Raw genomic sequence first — 24,779 nt, forward strand, 5'->3', positions numbered from 1 at the left:
AAGAGTTTTATATGTAGAGAAAAATGAATTTTCATCTGGATATGCAATTTTATAGTGAAAAAAAAAATTGAAAGCTCGAACAAGAGGAAAACTGGAGTTATGAAGTGGTTTATAATTAGATATATTGATGATAATTTTATAATTACTATTAAAATATAGCAAAGAAAGAACGATCTAGTTTGATAGGAATCACAGGCATGAGACGTAGCAGCGCAGACGCAGAAAGCGTTAAGGCTATCAACTCTTTCAAGCGAGCCCATATGATTTGCCCAACATTTTGCTACCTCCTGTGTAAATCATAATTTTTTGAAATGCTTTTTATACCCTTGAAAGTCGTTAAAATCTGTTGGTAACAGATTGTATAGCTCGCATGCAATTGAATTTGAATCATTACCTCCTCCTGGTCCACCAGCTCCTCCTGCACCACCTGCACCTCCAGCTCCACCTGCACCCCCAGCTGCAAAAGCGCCATCTATTTCATTCAAGTAATGTCATGCAGCGTTAGTGCTTACAAGCGTTCAGAAGTTTAGTAAACATATGATGTAATAGAGATAGTTTAAGTACAGATAACAGAAAGAGTTTTATATGTAGAGAAAAATGAATTTTCATCTGGATATGCAATTTTATAGTGAAAAAAAATTGAAAGCTCGAACAAGAGGAAAACTGGAGTTATGAAGTGGTTTATAATTAGATATATTGATGATAATTTTATAATTACTATTAAAATATAGCAAAGAAAGAACGATTTAGTTTGATCGATTGTTCAAATCATAGGCATGAGACGTATCAGCGCAGACGCAGAAAGCGTTAAGATTATCAACTCTTCCAGGCGAGCCCATATGATTTGTCCAACATTTTATTATCTCCTGTGTAAATCATAATTTTTTGATACGCTTTTTATATCCTTGAAAGTTGCTAAAATCTGTTGGTAAGAGACTGCAAAACTCGCATGCAATTGAATTTGAATCATTACCTCCTCCTGGTCCGCCAGCTCCTCCTGCACCACCTGCACCTCCAGCTCCACCTGCACCCCCAGCTGCAACAGCGCCATCTATTTCATTCAAGTAATGTCATGCAGCGTTAGTGCTTACAAGCGTTAAGAAATTTAGTAAACACATGATGTAATAGAAAGTATAAGTAATAGAGATAGTTTAAGTACAGATAACAGAAAGAATTTTATAAGTAGAGAAAAATGAATTTTCTTATGGATATGCAATTTTATAGTGAAAAAAAATTGAAAGCACGAACAAGATGAATATCAGGAAGAACGAACAAGTTATGATGTGGTTTAAAATTTGATATATTTAATATATCTTAGTTTTATGATGTAACAGTTATTAATGTCAATGAGAATTCTTTTCAGAGTTAGAATTCTGTTGAATAGGGGTGATGTTTGTCCATAATTAGTGCATCTTGTTTGGAACTGACGAACAAGTGTAAACACACTTTTTTCTATAAAAATATCTTGCCACAAGAAAATAAATATTTTATAAATGTAGAAAGAGGCTACTTTATGTTGAATGTTTCATTCTATCAAAACAGAAAACAGAAGTGATTTATCATTTATCTACATGTAATCTAGTAAAATATAGCTTTAGAAGTGCAGCTGTTAATCATTAAAACATCAATTTTAGCAAAAGAAAGGGGCCAATTGCTGAAGCTCTATATTCTTGATATTAAGCATTAATATCAAGAATATATCAATTAGGTAAAGCAGCAACACTATTAATCTAAGATGACTTTATAGAATAGCACAGCCAATTAACCCGCCGTATAGCTAGCTCTAAGCAAAAGCAAAAGCAAAGCACGTGCAGTCCAGCATAAAAGCAAACACCAAACTGCGCTAAATCTTTGCATTAGCATTCCAGTGCATGTTTGTTAAGGCTATAAATATTTTTGACACTAGAATAAGTTGATGAAGTAATAAAGGACAATGGTCTTCTAGATTTATATTGAATTTGAACAACAGAAAAGATGATTAAGAAAAATTTTTGACGTTGCAAACAAACTTGAGGAAGTAATCTGGTCTAATAAGTACCGAATATATATTGATGATATATACCAAAAGGAATTTTTCCATTTCTTGATTATAAATTATAATAATAATAACACAGTGTGAAAATCTTTTATCATAACAGAATGCTACAATTCTATTAATTCTTTAACAAATATCAAAACAAAAAAATTGTATAATAATACTTTTTTCTAATCACTGAACTGTAAAATCTTAATGTTTGAAAACTGTCGAATACTATGATTGCTCTGTAGATAGTTTAAAACAAGGTTTTAAAATTCTTTTCTCGTTTTATTGTCGTTCTTGAAACGTTTAAAAGATTATTTCGTAGAATTTTCTGAAGATAAAAATTCCAAAGTCTTGTGGAAAACAGTGCACATTTGATACGCTACTCTTGTGAATCTTAGAAGTATCTTTGGTAATCTCAGCTATACAATGATAAAAGGTACTCAGATTGTGTAAATCATTTAAGTAAACGTTGCATAGCATCCCAATAAAAATGATATAGAAATAGCATTTAGAATGAATAAAAATGGTAACGAAAAGCTTCAAAAAAAGTACAACAATATTCTGATCAATTTGAAATCATATGGTAATGATCAAACAGCAAATAATTAAAATTCAAAACCACAATTTAGAAGAAACTTCGAAATTCTAGAACATCAAAAAATTAAAATTTAAAATAAACTCAAAAATTTTAAAACATTGTCGTGGATTTGGAAACAACAAAATTAAAATAAAAACAAAAAAACCCTCATTTTAATTTAGTAACTGTTTTTTTTTTACTGTTCAATTTTTATTTTACTCATTTTTCATTGTTGACTGTATTATTATTTCTACTTAAGCATTAAATTAACTATGACTGGGATACAGATATGTTTCTTCCGCTTTGCTTGTTTTTATTCTTTTTCTTTCGAATTTACTAATGCTTGCAATGTTCTTTGAAATTAATTAAAATAAATACTTTTTTAGCTAAAACGATGGAAATGCAATTTTATTAAACAAGGTTATTCTTCATTGTCTACTATATAATGAAAATAATTTTTACAAGTTAATTTAGAGACATTTGCATGCGACCTGATTTCCAGATAATAAAACTTTAGCACCCGACTTCATTTCTGCTCCCGAGTGTTTTTTTTTAAAAAGATTTATTCAACATCATTCACAAATATTTTGGGCCTATTTCTATACTTATGGAAAAAATCGAATAAAGCTTCTTAAGATTTAAATCTGCAAAGCAATTTTGCATTCGTCTTTGAATTCCGGCTATATGATTATACGGTATAAAATCACTAATAGTCATAAAATGTGCAAATATAGTTAATTTTTATTAATTATGCATACTTTAAAATTTTAAAAATTTAATTTGGTTTTTATTTACTCGCTAATTTATGGCTGCGTATTTAACATGTTTGTTTTAGCAAATTAAAAATTTTTGGTAGTAAATTTTAATTTTTATTATATTTATTTAGTCATGTCTCATGATAGAAAAGTGAATTGACGTACCAGGTATAGGACCACTTTGTGCTGGTGCTCTGTTGTATCCTAGGGAAAAAAGAGAAGTGATATTAAAACAAAAATTGAACAAGTAAACAAAACATGTCATTAATATATAAAACAAATAAACGAATTAAATAAGCATAATAACTATTTATGATAAAAAAAATTAAGTTTCTTTAACTCAAAAATAAAAAACTCAAACAATATAAATCTTTGTTAATGCCAAAAATAAATTATATATTTAAATAATGAAATTAATCAGAATAATTTTCTTTGGCTTTGGAGTAAGTTATGTTTATAATTATTTTATACTATTTGATGATCCTATTGCGTTTATATGTTTCATAATTATATAAGAAAAATCATAATGCATATACTTTTATTTAATGCCGGGTGCTAAATCTTATATTAATTCCCTTAAGAGTTTTTAGAATTTTCAGACCTAATCAATAATAAGTAATGTTACAGCTCCAAAGCTCTTGAATAAACAATATTTTTCGGCGTATCGCTTGAAACATGCGTGTAAAGATAGCTTCGAGTTCCCATTTTAAGGTATGACAATATACAGGAAGTTCCAAAAAAAGTAGAACAAGATTTTATTTCTCAAAATATTGCAACTAAGCATATACTTTCAATTACGAAGTTTTATTAAAAAAGGTAAGTAAAAAATTAAATTAAATTTTCATATGTTCTCTAGTGTGTGGAAGTGTTAATTAATAAAATGTTTCTCTACACATTCATGTATGCACACACGAAGTTTCATTTATATGCAAAATTTTACAGAGATATAAATATTTTCAAATTTGTTGTTGCTTCTTATGGTACTGTCTGTCGACAGTTATTTGTCAGGGATTTAAGCCGAGAGAGCGTCACTTATTTTTTTAGTAGCGCCAACTAGGGTCAAGAGTACGACTTAGCTACTTCATGTGTCACATTCGCTTGCACAGCCCTTTTTTACAGAGGAGCACATTCACACACCTCACAGATAGAGCACAGAAGAACAACCATGCCTGAACTAGGACTCGAACCCGGGAAGCCCAGATCATGGGGAAGACTCACTACCCTTATACCAGGTCTCCGGATATTCCCAAATTTAGAAGGATTTACCAAATTTTTAGAAAAAGAATTTATTTCAGAAATATAAATTTATTCAATGCAGAGAGAATATCATATGTAAATATTTAAAAGAAACCTGCTAATCACACATTTTATTCATTTTGATTGATCGGCAGTTGTGACTTCAACTTTATAAAAAAGGGAAGGGGTTTTTGAGGAACTGAACATTTAAGGTACTTTAGAGAAAAACTGGTATACCGAAAGAGAAAATAAAATTCCTTGCTCGCAGTCATGAGCTTTTTAAAAAAGTGATATATTTCTGAATGTTTGTAAATGCTGGCTATTCATGTTGTATGTAATAGTAATGCAGACCATGCTGTGGAAAAAAACAAAAACATCGTTTTCCAACAAGAACTATTCAAAAATAGGCTTTTGGAAAATATACAATGACATATAAGCTTGATATCATTTTTATAAATCCCAGTCGAGACCAAGATTATGAAAAGTATAATGTGAATAATATACATATAACTTTTTTAGATGGATTTGGATGTACGGACACATTTATCTTATGAAAAAGAAGCGTTACATTTGGTAAGACACTGACGACGGTGTGGCGATGACAGGACCTGAAGCAGATCTTTAGAATAGGTTCAGAGCCAACATTTAAGTCTAAAAATTTTATCCCACATGGTTCCGTAAGAATATTGTGAAATAGTTTACCAAACAATGCAAAAGAAACTATTTAAATGGGAAAGAGATTCTGGTATTGACTTGTCTAGGTAATATTCAAAAGAAGATTGTCCGATTCCCATCAGGAATGATAGAAAATCCTTTAGATTTTATAATCGACATAAATTTTAAACGAGCAGCCCAGCCAAGTAAATCAAAATAGCCATAGAATGTATCAATGAGCCAGTGATATTTCTATTTTGTACTTGTATCACGGCGTGATTGATAGCATGAAAACTGAAACTATATATCGAAGCTTCGATACCAATTTTTATCGCATCCTTTTAAGCTTCTTTTAGAAATTACTGATTCTCACTTGTAAGAAACAGTACGATGAAAGGAAGAGAATCAAGGAGAGAAAATCAGCTTTATAAATGAGCAACAAAATAGATGCATTCAAAATAAAATAAAGTATTTGCACTTTTGAGATTTAAAAATTGTAATTTTTTTTTTTGAAAATACTGATTAGGTTTTGATTTAATTTACGAAAAATGTGTTTTCATTACAATTCTGACACAGTTTGATGTCTTTGATTGGTAATAAGCGAAATTAAACAACTCTTGTATAAGCAATATATAATCTTTGATGAAAAGATTACTTATGTGTCTTAATTTATTTGAAACTTTGAAGCAATAAAGAATAATTTAAAAAATAACAATGACGAATTATTAAATTTTTAAAAGCAGAGTAATGGAATAAAATCAAATATCTTACCCCCTGATCTTCTACGCTTCTTTGTTCCACCTCCATCATTAACTATTAGATATCCTCCATCGCTTCCTTGTTTTAGCTTATATGGTGAAACTGTACCATCTGAATTAACTATATTATACCCTCCATTACTTGCAGGCACTAAGTATTTTATACTTCCATCTTCTCCTTGCAACTCATATTGCCCATCACTTGTTGGAATAACTTTGTACGTAGTACCATCGCCAAGAATCAGTTCATATCCGTCAAGTCCTCCTCCGCTGCTACCACTACTCGTTTCATATCCCCCACTTCCACCACTATCTCCACTTCCATCATTAATAACTTGATATTCACCGTCGCTTCCTTTCTGTACTTTGTACGGTGAAGTTGTACCATCTGAATTGATTATTTGATAACCTCCGTTACTTCCTGGCACTAGGTATTTTATACTTCCATCATCTCCTTTTAACTCGTATTGTCCATTGCTTCCTGCGACTACTGTGTACTTAGTGCCATCTCCAAGTTCGATTTCATATCCCTCCATTCCTCCTCCGTTACCACCACCACCACTCATTGTGTATTCTCCACCGCCATTTCCACTTCCATAAGCAATTTCATATATTCCATCGCTTCGCTGTTGTATCTTATATGATGAATCGGAACCATCTGAATTGATTATTTGATATCCTCCATTACTTCCAGGCCTTAGGTATTTTACACTCCCATCGTTTCCTATTAGCTTATATTGTCCATTACTTCCTTGGACTACTTTGTACTGAACACCATTTCCAAGAATGAATTTATATCCTAAAATCCCTCCGTCACCACCACTTCCTGATCCACCACCTCCGCTCATGTATCCACCACTTCCGCTCTTGTATCCACCACTTCCGCTCTTGTATCCACCACCTCCGCTCATGTATCCACCACTTCCTGATCCACCACCTCCACTCATGTATCCACCACTTCCTGATCCACCACCTCCACTCATGTATCCACCACCTCCACTCATGTATCCACCACTTCCTGATCCACCACCTCCACTCATGTATCCACCACCTCCTGATCCTCCTCCAGTTGATCCACCTCCTCCTCCGAGAGAACCACTTCCACCAGATCTTCCTCCTAAGATGAAATATTTTTATATTTACTATACACAGTATGTATTTATATTTTATATAAAATAACTTTAGCATAAAGGCTTGGCTTTCCTTGCTACTAGGGATTGCAATACCGGACCAAAATTTCAATACCGGTATTCGGTATTTTTTAAATCTTAATACCGGGATACCGGTTTTAATACCGGTATTAGAAATTTTAGAAAAAGACAGAAAACACAGGTGTTTCTTTGTTTTATTTGCCAGTTTTGTTAGAGAGTGTAAATATCACAAAAAATAATTTGTAACTTACAAATTATAACCGTATATAATCACAAAAATATAAAGGAAAATCTTATTTATTTAAATCCCAAAAAAAGTGTAAAAATCACTATTCACTCTGTGATACTATTACAAATTTTTGAAATGTGATCTTAAAAAACATAATGCATCAATTGTACTGTCATTAAGCCTGAAAAGTAATGTTGTGAAAAAAATTACCAGCTGTCGAAAACGCTCTTTCGGCATCTACACTAATTGGTGGTACTGTTAGCAATCCGCGATATACTTTTTCCAAGTATTTACCTCTAAATCCCTCATCTTCAAATAAATCGATTTCTGAATGTGGATAGGTTTGTGGGTAAAAAATTTTTAGAAAATTTACTCGAAACTTAATCAGATTTGAATCGGTTATTTTCTTTTTTTCATTTTCATTTTTAAAATCCTTATAATTATGTAAATACCATAAGACACTTTCTATTTCGGTATGCCTTTCTTCTGTGCGAGTTTTCAATGTAATATACAATTCTTCAGATAGTGATGTGTGCTGTTCTTTCAGTGACTGCAACATGAAATTTATTATTGCATTAGCTGTTAATAAATGAGAATCTCTCCGACATAATGCCTCAATAGTCAGTTTTATTGGAAGTAGAGTTGATATAGTTCTGGATATTAAGTCGAATTCACTATCTGAAAAATTAATTTACAGGTTTGAGTCGATTATTGCTTTTTGGATTGGATTTTTCAGTTTCAAAAATCGTTCCATCATTAGGAGTAAACTGTTCCAACGTGTTTTAGAATCTAATATTAACATAAATTGTTTTATTTTCAGATATTATATATTTTAGTAATATATCCCTTTTTTATAGGGGAGCGTTTAAATATCTTAAAAATTTTTCGAACTTTATAAATTATAGGAAGCAATTCTTGATAGGTTAATATTTCATCCTCATTAGCAATATCTTCTTCAACAATTACATTGTCATTATCTTCATTGTCAATATCACTCTCACACTTACTCTCTTCTAATTTGGAATCCGAAGTTTCTATATCCACAGTATTTGGATTCTTCTGTTCTTTATTTTTTTGGTATAATACATCTATTAATCCTAATTGAATTCCATGTGCACAGCACAACTGCTGATTTGCACCAATCAACTTTCCAACTTTTTTTATAATTGTTGCAACATCAGTCGTTATGGATACAATATTTTCTTTCACGGATAATCCATGCTTCGCTCATTTAGATTTAAGCAATTAATTAAGCCATTAATTAGCTAATTAATTTCGCCAGTTAGAGAGACATAAAAACAAAAACGTATTACTATTTTGCTATGTTCGCGATCCCTGAACATATAGTGGAGGCAATTTTAAAAATTTTTAGTAAATACCGAAAAACCGGTATTTAAACTTGTGAATACCGGTATTACAAAATTGTGCAAATGGCTCAAAATACCGGTATTCGGTATCCCGGTATACCGGTATTGCAATCCCTACTTGCTACATTTAAACGTAATCTGTTAACCGGGAATTAAGGTTAAAGTGCTTGAGTCTCAGATTTAAAAAGGATGCGGGAAGATTATGTTACGCATGATAGAAATCTGAATATACATTCACGTATTTAACAGGACGTTCCAAACTTTTTCTTTTGAGTAAATATGCCAACAGAAATAATTGAAGTATATACAAATAAAATGAATTTTAATTTTAGAACGTGAAAATAAATAAAAACGTCATTATTTATAAGAAAATAAACAACACTAATCATATTTGAAGTTTAATTCAGCTGAATACAAGTAGAAGGCTTAATTAAAATATACATAAAATAATTGATGTTTTTTTACTTCTTAATCTCTAAAAATAAATAAATTGAAGATAATAATTTGCTAATATATAATGTAAACAACGCTATATAATAAATAAAATTTTGAGAATCTTACAAACCTCCTGAACCTTTTGCTCCTCCAAAGCTATCAGATACATCACCGTCTCCCCAATCTCCATCTAAGAATTAAAATAGTTATAAATTAATAGTTTTTAAAATTTTCTTTGATTTTTTTTCAAAATTAAATAACAACCCACGGAAAAGAATGTATTATTCTAAAGCTTGAATTGAAGTTTAATTCTGTTAGATAAAAATAGAAGATTTAATTAAAATAGACATAAGAAATGAAATAGTATTAATAATCTTTAAGCTCTAAAAAATAATTAATTTAAGATAATAATTTGTTTACACATAGTGTAAGTAACGCTATCTATAATGAATAAAATTGTGAGAATTCCGCAAACCTCCGCCTCCAGCTCCTCCAGCACCTCCAGAACCTCCACCGTCTCCCCAGTCACCATCTAACAATAAAGTTATAAATTTATCGTTCTTAAAATTTTCTTTAAATATTTTTTTTCAAAATTAAATAACAGCACATGAAAAAGAAATTATCATTCTAATTTGTTTCTTTAGCTAAACTAAGAAATTATTCATTCTTAAATACAGTGGCAATACTGAACAGATTAGCAACAGATAAATGGGAAGATTAAGTAATACAAGGAAGCAACCTTTTTCAAAAGATTTCATTGGAAACCTACTATAAATGTTTGTAGAAACGAATTTAACAGAGACGATACACGTATAGATTAAAATAGCTTTACTATTTCTTTTAAATGAAAAAATTCTGATTAATTTCTTGAATTATTAACTTATATCGACAGCATACGAAAATATAGTAAATATTTATGATGCAAGTCTATAAAGCAAAGTATAAAGACGTTTTGGTATTTAATTACTGGTTTTATAATTTAAATTACTCAGAATGATTGTAGCATGAATAAAAGGGTAATGCTCATCACCTTTATTTGCTGTACTGTTATGTAAGTACATTAAGTATTATTTCATTATATTTGAAGTTACCCAAATCTTTTCTATACTTTATTATGCTTTAAGTTTCCCAAATTTTTACTGTTCTTTATTATGCTTTGAATTTCCTATATTTTTACTGTACTTATCGGCAGATATAATATTTATTAAAAAAAGAAAATGATTTCCAGATGGAAAATAGATATCATTAACTTTGTTTAGATTGGAAATTACATCTATCTCAGACCTTGAATTTTTTTTAAACTGCGTTAAACACTGTGAAAAAATGTTTCTAAATGCAATAAAATTTTAAATTCCTGGTATATTGCTTCTCCCTCCCTCGTACATGTCATTAAAAATTATTGATAATAGATCACGTTCGTAAACTGTTTATTGAAGCTCAGCTTTCTTCGTTCTGCTTTGATTTGTTTTTCAAAAAAAAATATTAAATTCTAGTAATATGGGATTTCATTTCATTTCAAGAACGAGGAACCTAATGTCAATGACCTGTTTTCTTCTTGCTGCAATTTTGGGAAGGAATAAAGATGGCAGGATTTTTTTGAGAGTAAACAATAAACAACAATTACTCATGGTTATTTTATTTGAGATTCACATAAGTTGCCAACAGCGACCTTCAAATTTTTATTACTTTATATGATACAAAAGTATGCATCCTGTTTCTTTTATTTATTTTTTTTCGTACACAGAATATACAAAAAGAAAGTATTGTAATCCTGAAAAAATTCGATTACGAGATTTAAAAAAATCTCCCTGTTGATATCTTCCTGAATTTAAAAAATGCAATTTCGGTATTATATATGTAAACACATTACTTGAAACGCTTTGAATTAGATGGATAAAGTCTCGTATGTGGTCGTGACTTCCGGTTGGTAGATTTCAATAGAATTTTGAATAAATTTCATCCACAAAAGTTTATTTTTGTTTGAACAAAAATATAGTCTCCTGCCAATTTTTGAACCAACTGTGTCAAAATATTTTCCGCTTGTTTTTTTCTACTTTCGCATGATTGTAAATTTGATAACTCAAAAACGAGACGATTTTAATAAATTAAATTTCGTATTTATTCTTATTAATAAAATTGAAGAATCTTATTAATAAATCTTATTAATAAAATTGAATCTGTGACAAACTTTGATTTTTATCGGTAGGAGAAATGGCATCCAAAATGTAAATTTAGTTTTTCCCTGTATTGTGAAAAATCTCAGTACTCTTGGAGTTTGTGCAAGTTGTGGAGTTTAAGCAAGGATTTTGGAGGGAGGATTAACATCTTCATAAGAATTTAATTTTAGGTTTAACCAAGTATGATTGAAGAACAATGTCAATAAAATAAATTATAAGGAAATGTCACCTGTCATTCGCCTTATAAATTTCTTCGGTTTTCCAATGACTAATTATTAATATGAAATATTTATAGACTGGAAACAATGGTATTATGCAAAAAAAAAAAAAATAATCAAAACGCTGAGCAGACAATGAGACAAATGAGTTATTGAATTGATCATTTAGCTACTTCCTGAATAATAGGTGCTCAATATGCCTTAGGTTGCCGGCGTCCTGACCTAAGGGTAGCGCTTCCTCCCCGTGATCTAGGCGTCCCGGGTTCGAGTCCTGGCTCGGGCATGGTTGTTTACTTCCTTGTATTCTCTCTGTGAGGTGCGTGAATGAACCCCCCTGTAAAAAGGGGTTGTGCAAGCGAGTGCGTGTGTGTGCTATATTCATTTGAGCTAGAAGTCAGACTTCTGCCCTCTGGTGCTCAGGGGTCTTTACCCTCAGAAGCTACTGCACAAAATTTGGCTTAAAATAGTCACACGACAACAACAACAACATATAAAAGGGTTTTGAAAATTGAAGGGTTTTCTGCAAAATGGATGTAGCTCCAATTAGGGGGATTTGGAGTTACATGTGCTATTATGTTGTAAAATAAAAACGTGTTCGTTTGGTACCAGAAAGATATAGCTCCAACCGTTAGTTCTTGTGTTAATTCAAGCGATGGACTTGTTTGTCTCATTAGTTTGTTGCAATATAGAGGTATCTCCGTGTTACAACCGGTTTTCTGCAAACTTGCATAATTGAAGTTGCCTCCTTTTTGCAGAAAACCCTTCAATTTTAAATAAATTTTAAATTAATCAAAAAAACTGACTGAAATTTAAAAGTTTTTTTTTTTTTAATTTTTGGACATGCTTATAATTGAACAACAAATTTAACTTTATTTAAACTTTTTTAAAGACTACATTTTGAGACATACCAAATTTATTTTTAAGCAACATTTAACTTAATCCTAATAACGTTTTGAAAATTAGCATTAAATACAATTTTGTATCAGTGCTTTTCTTTTATATAAACTCGCGCTTGCCATAAAATACCAAAATTATGGATAATCGATGTGAATTTTTAGTACTTGTGCATTAACCACATATCACTCTCAAATTTTTAATTTAAATGATTAGCGAATTTTAGGTTTAAACGAATTCCATTGATGAACATAATCTTACATCTTTGGTAACATCTTTGGCGATCAATCGTTGATAGCAATCTTTATCTTTTTTTTATCTAATTTTTATCAAATTTTTTAATCTCACGCGACTAAAATAAAAATCATCAGATTTTTCTGTTCATTATTAATTAGTCTTTCAGAATGTTTCAAACATTTTACATTTTTATTCATTCTATAAATTCGTCCTGTAAAAATCCTTATTTATCGAATAGAACGGCTGTTGCTATCAAACCAGACGAGTAAAATCTGTTCAGAGAAAGCCTGTCTATTCAAATATAAATTGACACAATAATTACAAAACGAAGAGAGCTTGCTATGGTACACAGATTTAACATCTATATTGTAAACGAGTATCGAATTTTGAGCTAAATTCAGCAACTGGTTGACTGTATGTCGATCTTTACTTTCAGAAACATGCAAATGCAATAATTCGAAAATTTAAATATATCGAGTGACTTCGCAGTGACTTAAATATATCAAATTTGGTATGGGATTTTGTGACTCAAGTGACATTTTGTGTTAAATTTTTGTTTCAATCGGTTGAGAAAAACTTATCTAAAACACAAATTTGATTTTTGGATACAATTAACGCATACCAGGGATTAATCGCCAAATAAGTCACAAGGATGACACGATATATTCAGAAAAAATGCCAAATTCAGGTCAAAATTAATTTTTTTTTTGCAATTATTGTATGCTAGTGTCATGCAAGAAGCCCTCTGCCACGATAAGTTTATTAAAAAGTATAGGAGAAGGCTTTGGAGAGAACACTCCTGATAATTTTCAAAAAGTATATGTTATAAATCAAAAAAAGAAAGATATAAGTACATGCTAAGTATATCGCGTGGTATAAGGTTTTGCATGGTCGTTATGCAAAACTAATCTTAAGTTTGATATACTCTGGGACATTTACGAAACGCAAAATTTGAAACTATTGCAGTTTTTTTAATCTCGAGACGACTGTACGATGAAAAGAGTGCATTGGATGAGGAATTGAAAATAGTCATTTAATCTTTATAGCTACCTAACTGAAAACGGTTTAATCCTCAAAATAATTTCCAAAATTGCCAGTAATGGAATTCCAGAATAGTTTTTTCTGAAATTCGATAAAACACACAGTTTAAGCATTTTTAATTACGTTTTTTTTGTTGCAAAATATTATATAAAAATGCAGAAAGTATAATTGATGATTTAGAAAAAAAATGAGAAAATATTTCTAAAATTAATTTTGAATTTATTTTAAATTTTGACAACAATTCAGTAGCGTGTTTTCTGAAATTAATTTTCTATATAATTCTTTATAATTTCGATACTTAACATAAAATTATTCTTCTGGATAACTTACCAATTGTAAAGAATTGTTTATCAAAATTTTGGGGGAAAGAAAAATAAGAAATATATTAATATTGAAGGACTTTTAAATGACTTTTTAGAAAGAATAATTTAAGTATGGGTGAGTAAATCTTAAAATAATTTTAACCTGGTTGACTCATAGATTATTATTAACCTGATTGACTCATAGATTTATATTAATATTCAACTTTGAACGAAAATTTGTTAAAAGTTTACAATTGGGCGCCCTTGATTTTTTGGCGATTTTTTGACGCCAAAGGCGGCGTCTAGGAGAGGGACAAATATGTCAAGATTCTGTAACTTAACAGTAACGTCAATGAAAACAAAACATTATGGAAATCAGAAATAGGGCTTCATCGCTGAAATTTGGTACCAATCGAAGGGGCACCCAAATCTACACTAGAGCTGAAAATTTTTCACTTCATATTAATTGTTTTTAGGTATATCAATAACTTTATTATAATAAAAGAAACAAAATATGGCATTGAAATGCCATATTTTTGGCATTGAAATGCCTTAAAATGGATTTAATCGCAGTATATTTGCAAATCGCTCTGTAGATCGAACTGTATCGTTGCCACATTTAAATTTTCTCAAGGCTTGAAATTAAGGCACTGTCATCAAAGTTGAATTATTTTGAAATGATTTCTCACCAAATGTAATCGTGACAATTTTTCATTGAAACCCTAAAAGTAGTTTACCATGTCTGGGATTATACAAGATGATGGACTTTTGAGCAAATAGTAAAATTTTGTCGTGCTTGGCGAGAAACCGATCAGTTATCTTAAATCCTACTTGAATTTTATTTTAGGGGTATCTTTCCAAATCTGGCGTAATTCAATTATTTTCACCAGTAGGATAGTTATTTATTTAGCTTTTCATGGTCGACCCGATTTTAATGAGATTGTGGAATTCTGGCTTTGCCATTTAAAATTTTATCTTTGTATCCTTACAGGGGTTGAATTAACAAAGATATATGGGATATATTAATAAGCATTTTTTGAACAGGATGCTTCCTTCATACAGGGGCATATAATTAATAAAGTTATCTGGTGTTATCTTACAAAGCTATGGTAGCTGTCTTTTCCAAACTTTATTTTTTTCGAATTTCATGTCTAAAAAACCAGATATTTAAGCATTTTTAAACGTCGTAGATATTTTTAATTTCAATTAAAAACTAGTTGAAATCTATCATGATGATGTCGTGTCCGCGTTACCACGGAAAGGGGGTGCAGTAGCTTCTGAGGGTAAAGACCCCTGAGCACCGAAGGGCAGAAATCTGACTTCTAGCTCATGAAACTCACACACATTCGCTTGCACAACCCCTTTTCACAGGGGGGCACATTCACACACCTCACAGATAGAACAAATATGAAGAACAAACTTGCCCGAACCGGGATTCGAACCCAGGATGCCCAGATCACGAGGAAGACGCGCTACCCCTATGCCAGGACGCCGGCGTTGAAATCTATTAAAGTGCCAAAAGGAAGGCCAACAATAACTAATCGATACATAATATTTTGCAAATAAATAAACAATAGGGATGTAGTGGAGTTACTCCACTTATTTGTGTGGATTACCATATTAGCAATAACTCAGGGGTATTAAAGTAAATTAGAGTCCCCAAGTCTATAAAACAAATAGTTTCTTTAGATTCAAATCCATTTTAAAGTTCCTCTTCACCTTGCCAAGGATAGCAACATTGCTAAGTTGCTAAAGTCAAAAATCAAAAAGGTTGAAAATATTGTTTGTCTGGTCAGCCTTTTTGATTGGCAACTTAGCATTGTTGCTGTCCTTGGTGAGGTGACGAAGCACCTTAAACAAGCAATTTTTATAGCTCAGATAAAAAGATATAATGATTTTTTTAGGTTGAAATCTATTTTCATGTGCATCGTGACATTGTCGCCAAAATGCTAAAACAGACAAGCAAACAGAATTGTTCTTCTAGCACACTCAAATGTTATAAGGTTAAGACATAAAAAAGGAGCACCAGAACTCTAACTGCCTGCCGAACAGACTGCCCTTTTAGGTTTGATTTGATAGCAACAGCTGTTGTATTAGGTAAAGGTTTTGACGGTTGTAATACCAACCAAAAAATTCCCCCCAGAAAATGTCACCAATTTGACGCTTTTATTTAGCAGGATGTAATTTGCACGTGATTTGACTTATATTTATTTACATATTTATTATATAAATATTTATGCACTAGAGTAAATTTTTATAATTTGACGAAATTTTTTCTTGGTGCGTTTTGGCCGTTAAAACCGACAAGACCTCAGTAAATAATCAATATTACTCGAGAAATTTATAGAAAGAATACAAACATAGAATTTTTAAAACATTTTAAAGCATTAATAACTAATAAATTAAAAAAAAATGATGAATTATTTTTGCTTAATTGCACGAAAGAAAACCTTTCTGCAATGAGCCGAATCGAATTTCGGAAAAGTGTTCCCATTCTAACCATTACGAAATAAAATATTTGATAATGGATCAAAGTTAAAATGCAATGCATGTGATAAAAATGTTAATGAACAGGTACACATTTGTAAAAACATTAAAAAATGAAAATAAAGTAATGCACTGTAAAACCTCGATATAAGGCCATTTCCATGGCGCTGGTAAAGATATTTTAATGGGTTGACCTTTTAGTCCTTATTTAGTTTTAAAGCCAAAAGCAACACGCAATAAAACTTAGTTTATTAAGAAAATGAATTGCATAAGTTTGATTCAAGGAATTCTTTCATAATTGCACACCTTTAATGATAACTATTACATCAGTGAATATTTTAATAGATTTGTTACGTTCATACATATGATTTGTTTTATATAAAAAATATAAAAATCATTTTGAGTTCTTATTATTTAAAGAATGGTCACTAAAGTGCGATGAGTGAGACTGTGAACTGAAGTACTGATTTTTGTACATGGTATCTAGATGAAATTTCGGACATCTTGCGTATTGTCATGTAATGCAAGTACTTGTATTAAGACCAAAAATCAACTATCATCTGATACGTTACACAAAAATGATACAATTATCAAAAAAAATCATTATTAAGTTGTAAACATTATAAACGAATTATGTATGGTAGTTTTATGTGAATGGAGGCTCAATACTCTCCAAGCTGAAATGTTAGTCCATTTTGGCGCCAACATTTATCATCTATTGCTAATATTTGGCGATTTTTCGCTACTTTTGATGGGTCCGATTCAAGTGGTGATAAGCCTAGGCAACAGCAATCACACGATTAAGCAAATAATTAAACTCGAAATTTCAGCATAGAGAAACAAAAGTCATTGTAGAAAGCATATGCAAAGCTTCTGACATCCAAATTGATTGAACGAAATATAAAGGGAAATAATTCGTTTTCTTTTCCAGACATACTTCCAGTTAAGTTTGCTTTAATCTTAAGATTCTGGTAAATATTTTACTAAAATTTTACTATGAACGACGCAATACAAACATGCAAAAAGCCAAGCAGCAAAAAAAAGACCAACTTATTTAAGAGCAGCAAATATACGTGACTTTTGCAAAGCTCCTTATTACGAGATTTGAATTGAACTCTGCATTCATCAGCATCTGACTGCAGACTGAAGATTCAATTCATCGTTAAAGTTCTTAAAATACCTGCTAGGTCATCATCTGGTGTACTTCCAATTGCCGTAATTTCTATTGTAGTGGCTACTGGTGGCATGCGTCCGTTGTGGTGTACTGCCCGGTGTCGGACTTATTGGCATTGTGTTTCTCCGTGTTGTGCTTCCATGTGTTACACTATCTAGCATAATGCTTTCTTGTGCCGTGCTTACAGATATTTTGCCTCCAAACGTAGTTCTTTGTGGTGAAGTGTTTCTTGGAGTTGTTTTTCTAGCTATTGTACTACTTGCAGTCGTGCTTCCATGTGATGTACTCCATAGAGATGTGCTTCCACTTGTTGTCTTATCTGGTATAGTAGTTCCTGTATACGTGCTACCGTCTGTTATACTACCAGGAGTCATACTTACATGTGTTATACTACCTGGAGTTCTGTTTAGAGCAGTTGTGCCGCTTGGAGCTGTGAGAGATGATACGCTTCCTAAAGATGTGCTTCCAGATGTTGTATTACCTGGTGTAGTAACTCCTGTTGTTATATCACCAGTTATTTTGCCGCTTGCAATCATGCTGATAGAAGATATACTTCCTGGAGCCGAGGATTCGGCTTTTGTACTAGCAGGAATCGCACTTCTATGTATTGTGCTGCTTGGTACTTCTTGGAATTGTGTGTTAGAGCATTTGTACTGCTTGGAGTGATGATAAAAGGTGATACACTCCCTGAGGACGTACTTTCAGGTGTTGTATTGTCTGGTGTAGTAACTCCTGTTGTTATATCTCCAGCTGCTTTACTGCTTGAAATAATGCTGATTGATGATATACTTTCCGAAGGTGAGCTTTCGGCAATCGTACTAGCAGGAGTGGCACTTCCATGTATTGTACTGTCTGGTGTAGTGCTTTTTGAAGTTCTATTTAAAGTAATTGTATTGCTCGGAGTTGTGTTAAAAGATGATGTACTTCCTGAAGACATGCTTCCAAGTGTTATATTACCTAGTGTAGTAACTTCTGTTGTTATATCTCCAGCAGTTTTACTGCTTCGGATCATGCTGATAGATGATAAATTTCCCGGATACGAGCTTCCGGCTGTTGTACTATCTGGAGTCGTGCTTCCATGTATTGTACTGCTTGGTACAGGGCTATCTAAAGTTGTGTTTAGTGCATTTGTACTGCTTGGAGCTGTGTGAAAAGGTTCTGTACTTCCTGAAGACGTATTTCCAGGTGTTGTATTACCTGGTGCAGTATCTTCTGTTGTTATATATCCGATTGTTTTACTGCTTGCAATCATGATGATAGATGATATACTTTCCGAAAGTGAGCTTTCGGCTGTCGTACTAGCAGGTGTCGCGTTTCTATGTATCGCACTGCTTGGTACAATGCTTCCTGGAGTTCTATTTAGAGCAGTGTACTAATTGGAGTTATGCTAAAAGGTGATACATTTCCTGAAAACGTACTTCCAGATGTTGTATTGTCAAGTGTAATAACTCCTGTTGTTATATCCCCAACTGTCTTACTGCTTGGAGTCATACTGATAGATGATATGCTTCCTGTAGACGAACTTCCGGTTGTTGCACTTCTAGACTGCTGCCGTGTGTCATACTTCCTGGAGACGAGTTTTCAGGTGTTTTATTGCCTGGTGTAATGCTTCCTGGTGCTGTATTTCCAGCTTTTATACTACTTGGATTTGTACTTCCAAATGTTGTTCTGAATGAAATTGTACTTTCCGACATTGCGCTTTCAAGAGTTGTATTGTCTGGTATTTTACCTTCGGGAGTCGTGTTTAAGACTGTTTCTCTTACTGGAATTGTTATTACAGCAGGGATTATTGAGTTATCATCTGTAATACTCTCTAGTTGTTGTATTTATAAGTTTTGTACTATTTGGTGTTGTGCTAACTAGAGTTGAGCTTCCATGCGTTGTGCTGCCAGATATATAACTTCTTTTTGTCGAGCTTCCAGGCGTTTTGCTTCCTAATGCAGTACTTCCTGGTGTCACGCTTCCAGAAATTGTGTTTTCAGGCGTCGTTGCAGAAGTAGTGTTTTATGATGTTGTACTATCATCTGTTATACTGCTTTGTGTAGTATTTTCATCTACTGTTCTGCCTGGAACGCTATCATTTGTTGGACTAAATGCTTTAGTACTTCCATGTATAGAACTTTCTCGTGCCGTGCTTGCTGAAGATGTATTTCCAGGCATTATGCTGCCATCTGTAGTAATTTCAAGTATTGCAATTTTAGACGCTGTAGTTCCTGATATCGTGCTATCAACTGTTATAATTCCAAGTGTAGTACTTCCTGGTGTTGTATTACTGCCGGTTGTAGTACTTCCTGGTATATGCTTCCAAGAGTTGTGATTCGAGGTGTAGTATTTTCTGGAATTATGCTATCATCTGGTGTATAAATTCTTCTTGGTGTATAAATTACATGTATAGTGCTTCCTGGTGTCGTGCTTGAAACAGATGTACTTCCAGATGTTGTACTATCACCTGTTGTAATTATAATTTCTGATAATTTCGTACCAACGTTATATCCGATGTGTAATGCTTCTTTGTGTTGTACTGCTTTTCGTCGTGCTCCAAGTATAGTAATTCCCTCTATAGCGCTTTCTCGCATCGTACTTTCCGCAGTTCTTCTATCATCTGTTGTACTTCCTAGCATAATGCTTCCTAATGTAATGACCTCAGGGATCATGCTTGAAAACGATGCGCTTACCAGCATTTTGCCATCCTTTGTTGTAATTTCAGGTGTTGTTCTTCCAGGCCTTGTGATACTCGGTGTCGCTTTACCCGCTGCTGTACTGCTCCCTGATGCTATACTGCCTGCTCTTGAACTTCCAGGAGTAGTATTTCTTGATGTTGTGCTTCCCGGAATTGCACTATCATATATTGTACTGTCCTTTGTAATACTTCCGGGTGTTGTATTTCCTATCGACGGGCTTCCAAATATTGTGCTTTCAATTGTAGTGCTTCCAACTGTTGTACTTCCTATCGTCGAACTTCCAGATTTTGTACTTCCTATTGTTGAGCTTTCAGGAGTTGAATTTCTAAATGTTATACTTCTTTGCGTGGTACTTTCATCTATTGAGCCTTCACTATCTGTAGTTGCTAATTAGAAAATTCCAAAAGCTCTGATATTTAAGAGCTTTAAAAATACCAGTTAGATGTAAGTTTAAAAATAAAATGCAAATATCGTTGAATTTAGAAGAAATTTCCAATCTTTGGGATCTTTCTTCTATCTCCATGAATTTTGAAGTAATTTGACGGAATTTTCAATATCAGCATTGGATAGTTAAAATAATGAAGTATATTATTTCCTAATATGAAATGAAATTATTCTAGATACATTTGTTTCAAAAAGTTCTAAATTTGTTCCTTCTTTTAATATTTTTGATTTTCAAAATATTTCATTACGGAGATTTAAGATAAAGCTACTTCTTAGTTTTTAAATGGATAAGGATTTTAAATGGATATAGTAATTAAATGGAATAGGATAAACTATTACTCTTCTAATATTAAGATTTTATCAATAATAATTAAAGACTTTTTTTACAGTTTCTCTCCAGAAATGTGTTAAGGTAAAGAGAATATTAATTTTAGAAGATCAGTTTATCAGAATAAACCTGCCTTCTGAGAGTAGAATCATCTCAAATTGAGATATATTTTTATTCATTTGTTCTTGTTTTAAAATACCGAGTGACATGTTCAACGTGAAACATTTGAGTATTTTCTATAAATAAGAGTTCCGCATATTTTGAAAATAATAAAAATCTGTATGAAATAGTATTTGTTTATTGTCTGATAAAGTATTGAGAATTATATTCTAAATATTTCACGCTATTTAGGATATCTGAAATTATTTTCCGTGACCGATTTAAAAAATTGTTATTTGAAAAACAAAGAATTATTTTTAATGAGGTTTCTAAACTATATTTTGATGCTAATATTCTTTTACAATAAAAATTTATCTTTATTTCTAATAATGAATTTAATAATTGTTTTCAATTAACCAGCTTTGTAGTTATTTAACTTACCAGTATATATTATAAAATTAACTATTTAAATTATTGCTTTTATTCTGTAACGCATTATGGTATCGATAGTTCTCTATGTTCACACTCCTTAACAAATAAAAGTTTATGAAACATTTAGATCGCATTGAAATATTGAGAATACCTGTAGTTTTAGGCGCTGCTGTTGGCGTGGATGCTTCAGTAGATGTAGTAATTGCAGTTGTTGTAGGTACTTTTGTAGTTGTTGGGGCCGCAGTTGTCGTTGGAACCACTGTTGTTGTAGGAGTCACAGTTGTAGTTGGTGCTGTTGTTGTTGTTGGGGCCGCAGTTGTCGTTGGTGCTGCTGTAGTTGTTGGGGCTGTAGTTGTCGTTGGTGCTGCTGTAGTTGTTGGAGCTGCAGTTGTTGTTGGCACCGCTGTTGTTGTGGGAGCCGCAGTTGTCGTTGGCGCCAATGTTGTTGTGGGAGCCGCAGTTGTCGTTGGTGCTGCTATCGTTGTTGGCACCTCTGTAGTTGTTGGGGCCGCAGTTGTCGTTGGAACTGCTGTTGTTGTAGGAGCCGCAGTTGTCGTTGGTGCTGCTGTCGTTGTTGGAACTGCTGTTGTTGTAGGAGCCGCAGTTGTCGTTGGTGCTGCTGTCGTTGTTGGAACTGCTGTTGTTGTAGGAGCCGCAGTTGTCGTTGGTGCTGCTGTCGTTGTTGGAACTGCTGTTGTTGTAGGAGCCGCAGTTGTCGTTGGTGCTGCTGTCGTTGTTGGAACTGCTGTGGTTGTAGGAGCCGCAGTTGTCGTTGGTGCTGCTGTCGTTGTTGGAACTGCTGTGGTTGTAGGAGCTGCAGTTGTCGTTGGTGCTGCTGTCGTTGTTGGTACCGCTGTAGTTGTTGGGGCCGCAGTTGTCGTTGGAACTGCTGTTGTTGTAGGAGCCGCAGTTGTCGTTGGTGCTGCTGTCGTTGTTGGAACTGCTGTTGTTGTAGGAGCCGCAGTTGTCGTTGGTGCTGCTGTCGTTGTTGGAACTGCTGTAGTTTTAGGAGCCGCAGTTGTCGTTGGTGCTGCTGTCGTTGTTGGAACTGCTGTGGTTGTAGGAGCCGCAGTTGTCGTTGGTGCTGCTGTCGTTGTTGGAACTGCTGTGGTTGTAGGAGCAGCAGTTGTCGTTGGTGCTGCTGTCGTTGTTGGTACCGCTATAGTTGTTGGGGCCGCAGTTGTCGTTGGAACTGCTGATGTGGGAGCTGTAGTTGTGCTTGGCGCAGCTGTTGTTGTGGGAGCTGCAGTTGTCGTTGGCGCAGCTGTTGTTGTGGGAGCTGAAGTTTTTGTTGGGGCCACAGTTGTAGTTGGAGCCACTGTTGTTGTGGGAGCCGCTGTTGTTGTGGGAGTTGCAGTTGTTGTTGGAACCGCAGTAGTAGTTGGCACCACTGTTGTTGTGGGAGCTACGGTTGTCGTTGGCGCCACTGTTGTTGTGGGAGCCGAAGTTGCCGCTGGTGCTGCTGCCGTTGTTGGCACCGCTGTTGTTGTAGGGGCTGCAGTTGTCGTTGGAACTGTTGTTGTGGGGGCTGCAGTTGTCGTTGGCACCACTGTTGTTGTGGGAGCTGCAGTTGTCGTTGGTGCTGCTGTTGTTGTTTTCACCGCTGTTGTCGGGGCTGCAGTTGTTGTTGGAACTGCTGTTGTTGTGGGAGCTACGGTTGTCGTTGGCGCCACTGTTGTTGTGGGAGCCGCAGTTGTTGTTGGCGCAGCTCTTGTTGTGGGAGCTGCAGTTGTCATTGGGGCTACAGTTGTAGTTGGAGCTGCAGTTGTAGTTGGAGCCGCTATTGTTGTGGGAGCTGCAGTTGTTGTTGGAGCCGTGGTTGTTGTTGGAGCCACGGTTGTTGTTTGATCCGCGGTTGTTGTTGGAGCCGCGGTTGTTGTTGGAGCCTTGGTTGTCGTTGGTGCCGCTGTTGTTGTAGGAGCTGCAGTTGTCTTTTGTGCTGCTCTAGTTGTGGGAGCTGCAGTTGTCTTTGGCGTTGATGTTGTTGGATCTGTAACTGTTGTTTTTGAGGCTGCATTTGTCGTTGGCGGTGCTGTTGTTGGAATCGGAGATGTACCTCTCTTTGTTGGTCCAATATTTGCTCCACCGCCTGCAGGATTACCTTTCCCACCGCTTCCTAATGTTTATATAAGAACCACGTTTGAGAAGTTTAAAAAATAAAGTAATTATTTATTCTGAAACTGATCATGAAAGATCATCAAAAGAATATATCTCTATCATACTGGAATCTATTCGATAATTAGAGGCGGTTCAAAATTACGTATTAATTGGCATTGAACTGATTTGGTTCATTACAAGTCGAAATTAAACAAACAAGCCATTAAAAATCTCCAAATGTGTATGTGTGGGATGGTTTTGAATACTCATGCTGACTATTATTTCAAGAAAAGAATCTAGCTACTAATTTAGTGAATTTACAATGATATGTATCTTACAATAATATATCGAAAACGAATGAAGTATTCGTTGTCTTTTCGTTCAGAATTTAAAAAAAAAATCTCATAAACGCGTAGAACATAAAAAAAATCAACATTTTGATGAATAGGATATTACTTTATAATAAGATTTAAAGAGGTGAATGATGTTTAGGATATGCAATGTTATATACAGGAGCTAAAGCGGAAACAATTGTGTTTTAAAATAAACATCCATCATATACAAAAACAAATATAATGATAGATTACATATAGCTTTCCTGAATCTAATTTTTTTCTTCAATATTTTAAATCAAGCATTTCGATCTCATTATTAATAACATGTGTTTTGCTTCAGAAAAAGTGTTTTGACGATTGCTAAATTTCCTTGAAAGTTATTAATTATTTCACATTCCTGTGCAGTCAGTAATTTTAATTTTATATAACGATAAAGAAAATGGTATATAAGATGGGTTTTATGAATTATTAATGTCTATACATAGTGTAAATTGAAATCTTCTGAGAGCGTCTGTATGTTTGAAAGAGAAAATCTCAAGAAATACTTAACTGATATTGGAGATATTTGTACCATTTCGTAAGGCATTTATTGGGAAGTTTTTAGTATATTAAAGTCATATCAAAATAAAAAAAAGGAGTTTTATAATT

At 33.3% G+C, this 24,779-nt stretch overlaps 1 protein-coding gene across 1 annotated transcript in view; it reads right to left on the reverse strand.

Annotated features, from left to right (window-relative positions):
• Positions 1-242: 242 nt before the first annotated feature.
• The window catches only part of LOC129971710 (mucin-1-like), a 30,630-nt gene continuing 6,093 nt past the window's right edge, over positions 243-24,779 (reverse strand). Inside the window, exons 3-9 of the mRNA XM_056085686.1 lie at positions 21,851-23,815; positions 9,661-9,717; positions 9,316-9,375; positions 6,017-7,120; positions 3,521-3,559; positions 974-1,051; positions 243-472 (exon numbers count right to left, since the gene is read on the reverse strand). Coding sequence (XP_055941661.1) covers positions 297-472; positions 974-1,051; positions 3,521-3,559; positions 6,017-7,120; positions 9,316-9,375; positions 9,661-9,717; positions 21,851-23,815 — 3,479 coding nt within the window. The 3' untranslated portion in view covers positions 243-296. The remainder of the gene's footprint in view (positions 473-973; positions 1,052-3,520; positions 3,560-6,016; positions 7,121-9,315; positions 9,376-9,660; positions 9,718-21,850; positions 23,816-24,779) is intronic.

Source organism: Argiope bruennichi, chromosome 6, assembly GCF_947563725.1.
Source record: "Argiope bruennichi chromosome 6, qqArgBrue1.1, whole genome shotgun sequence".
Taxonomy (NCBI): Eukaryota; Metazoa; Arthropoda; class Arachnida; order Araneae; family Araneidae; genus Argiope; species Argiope bruennichi.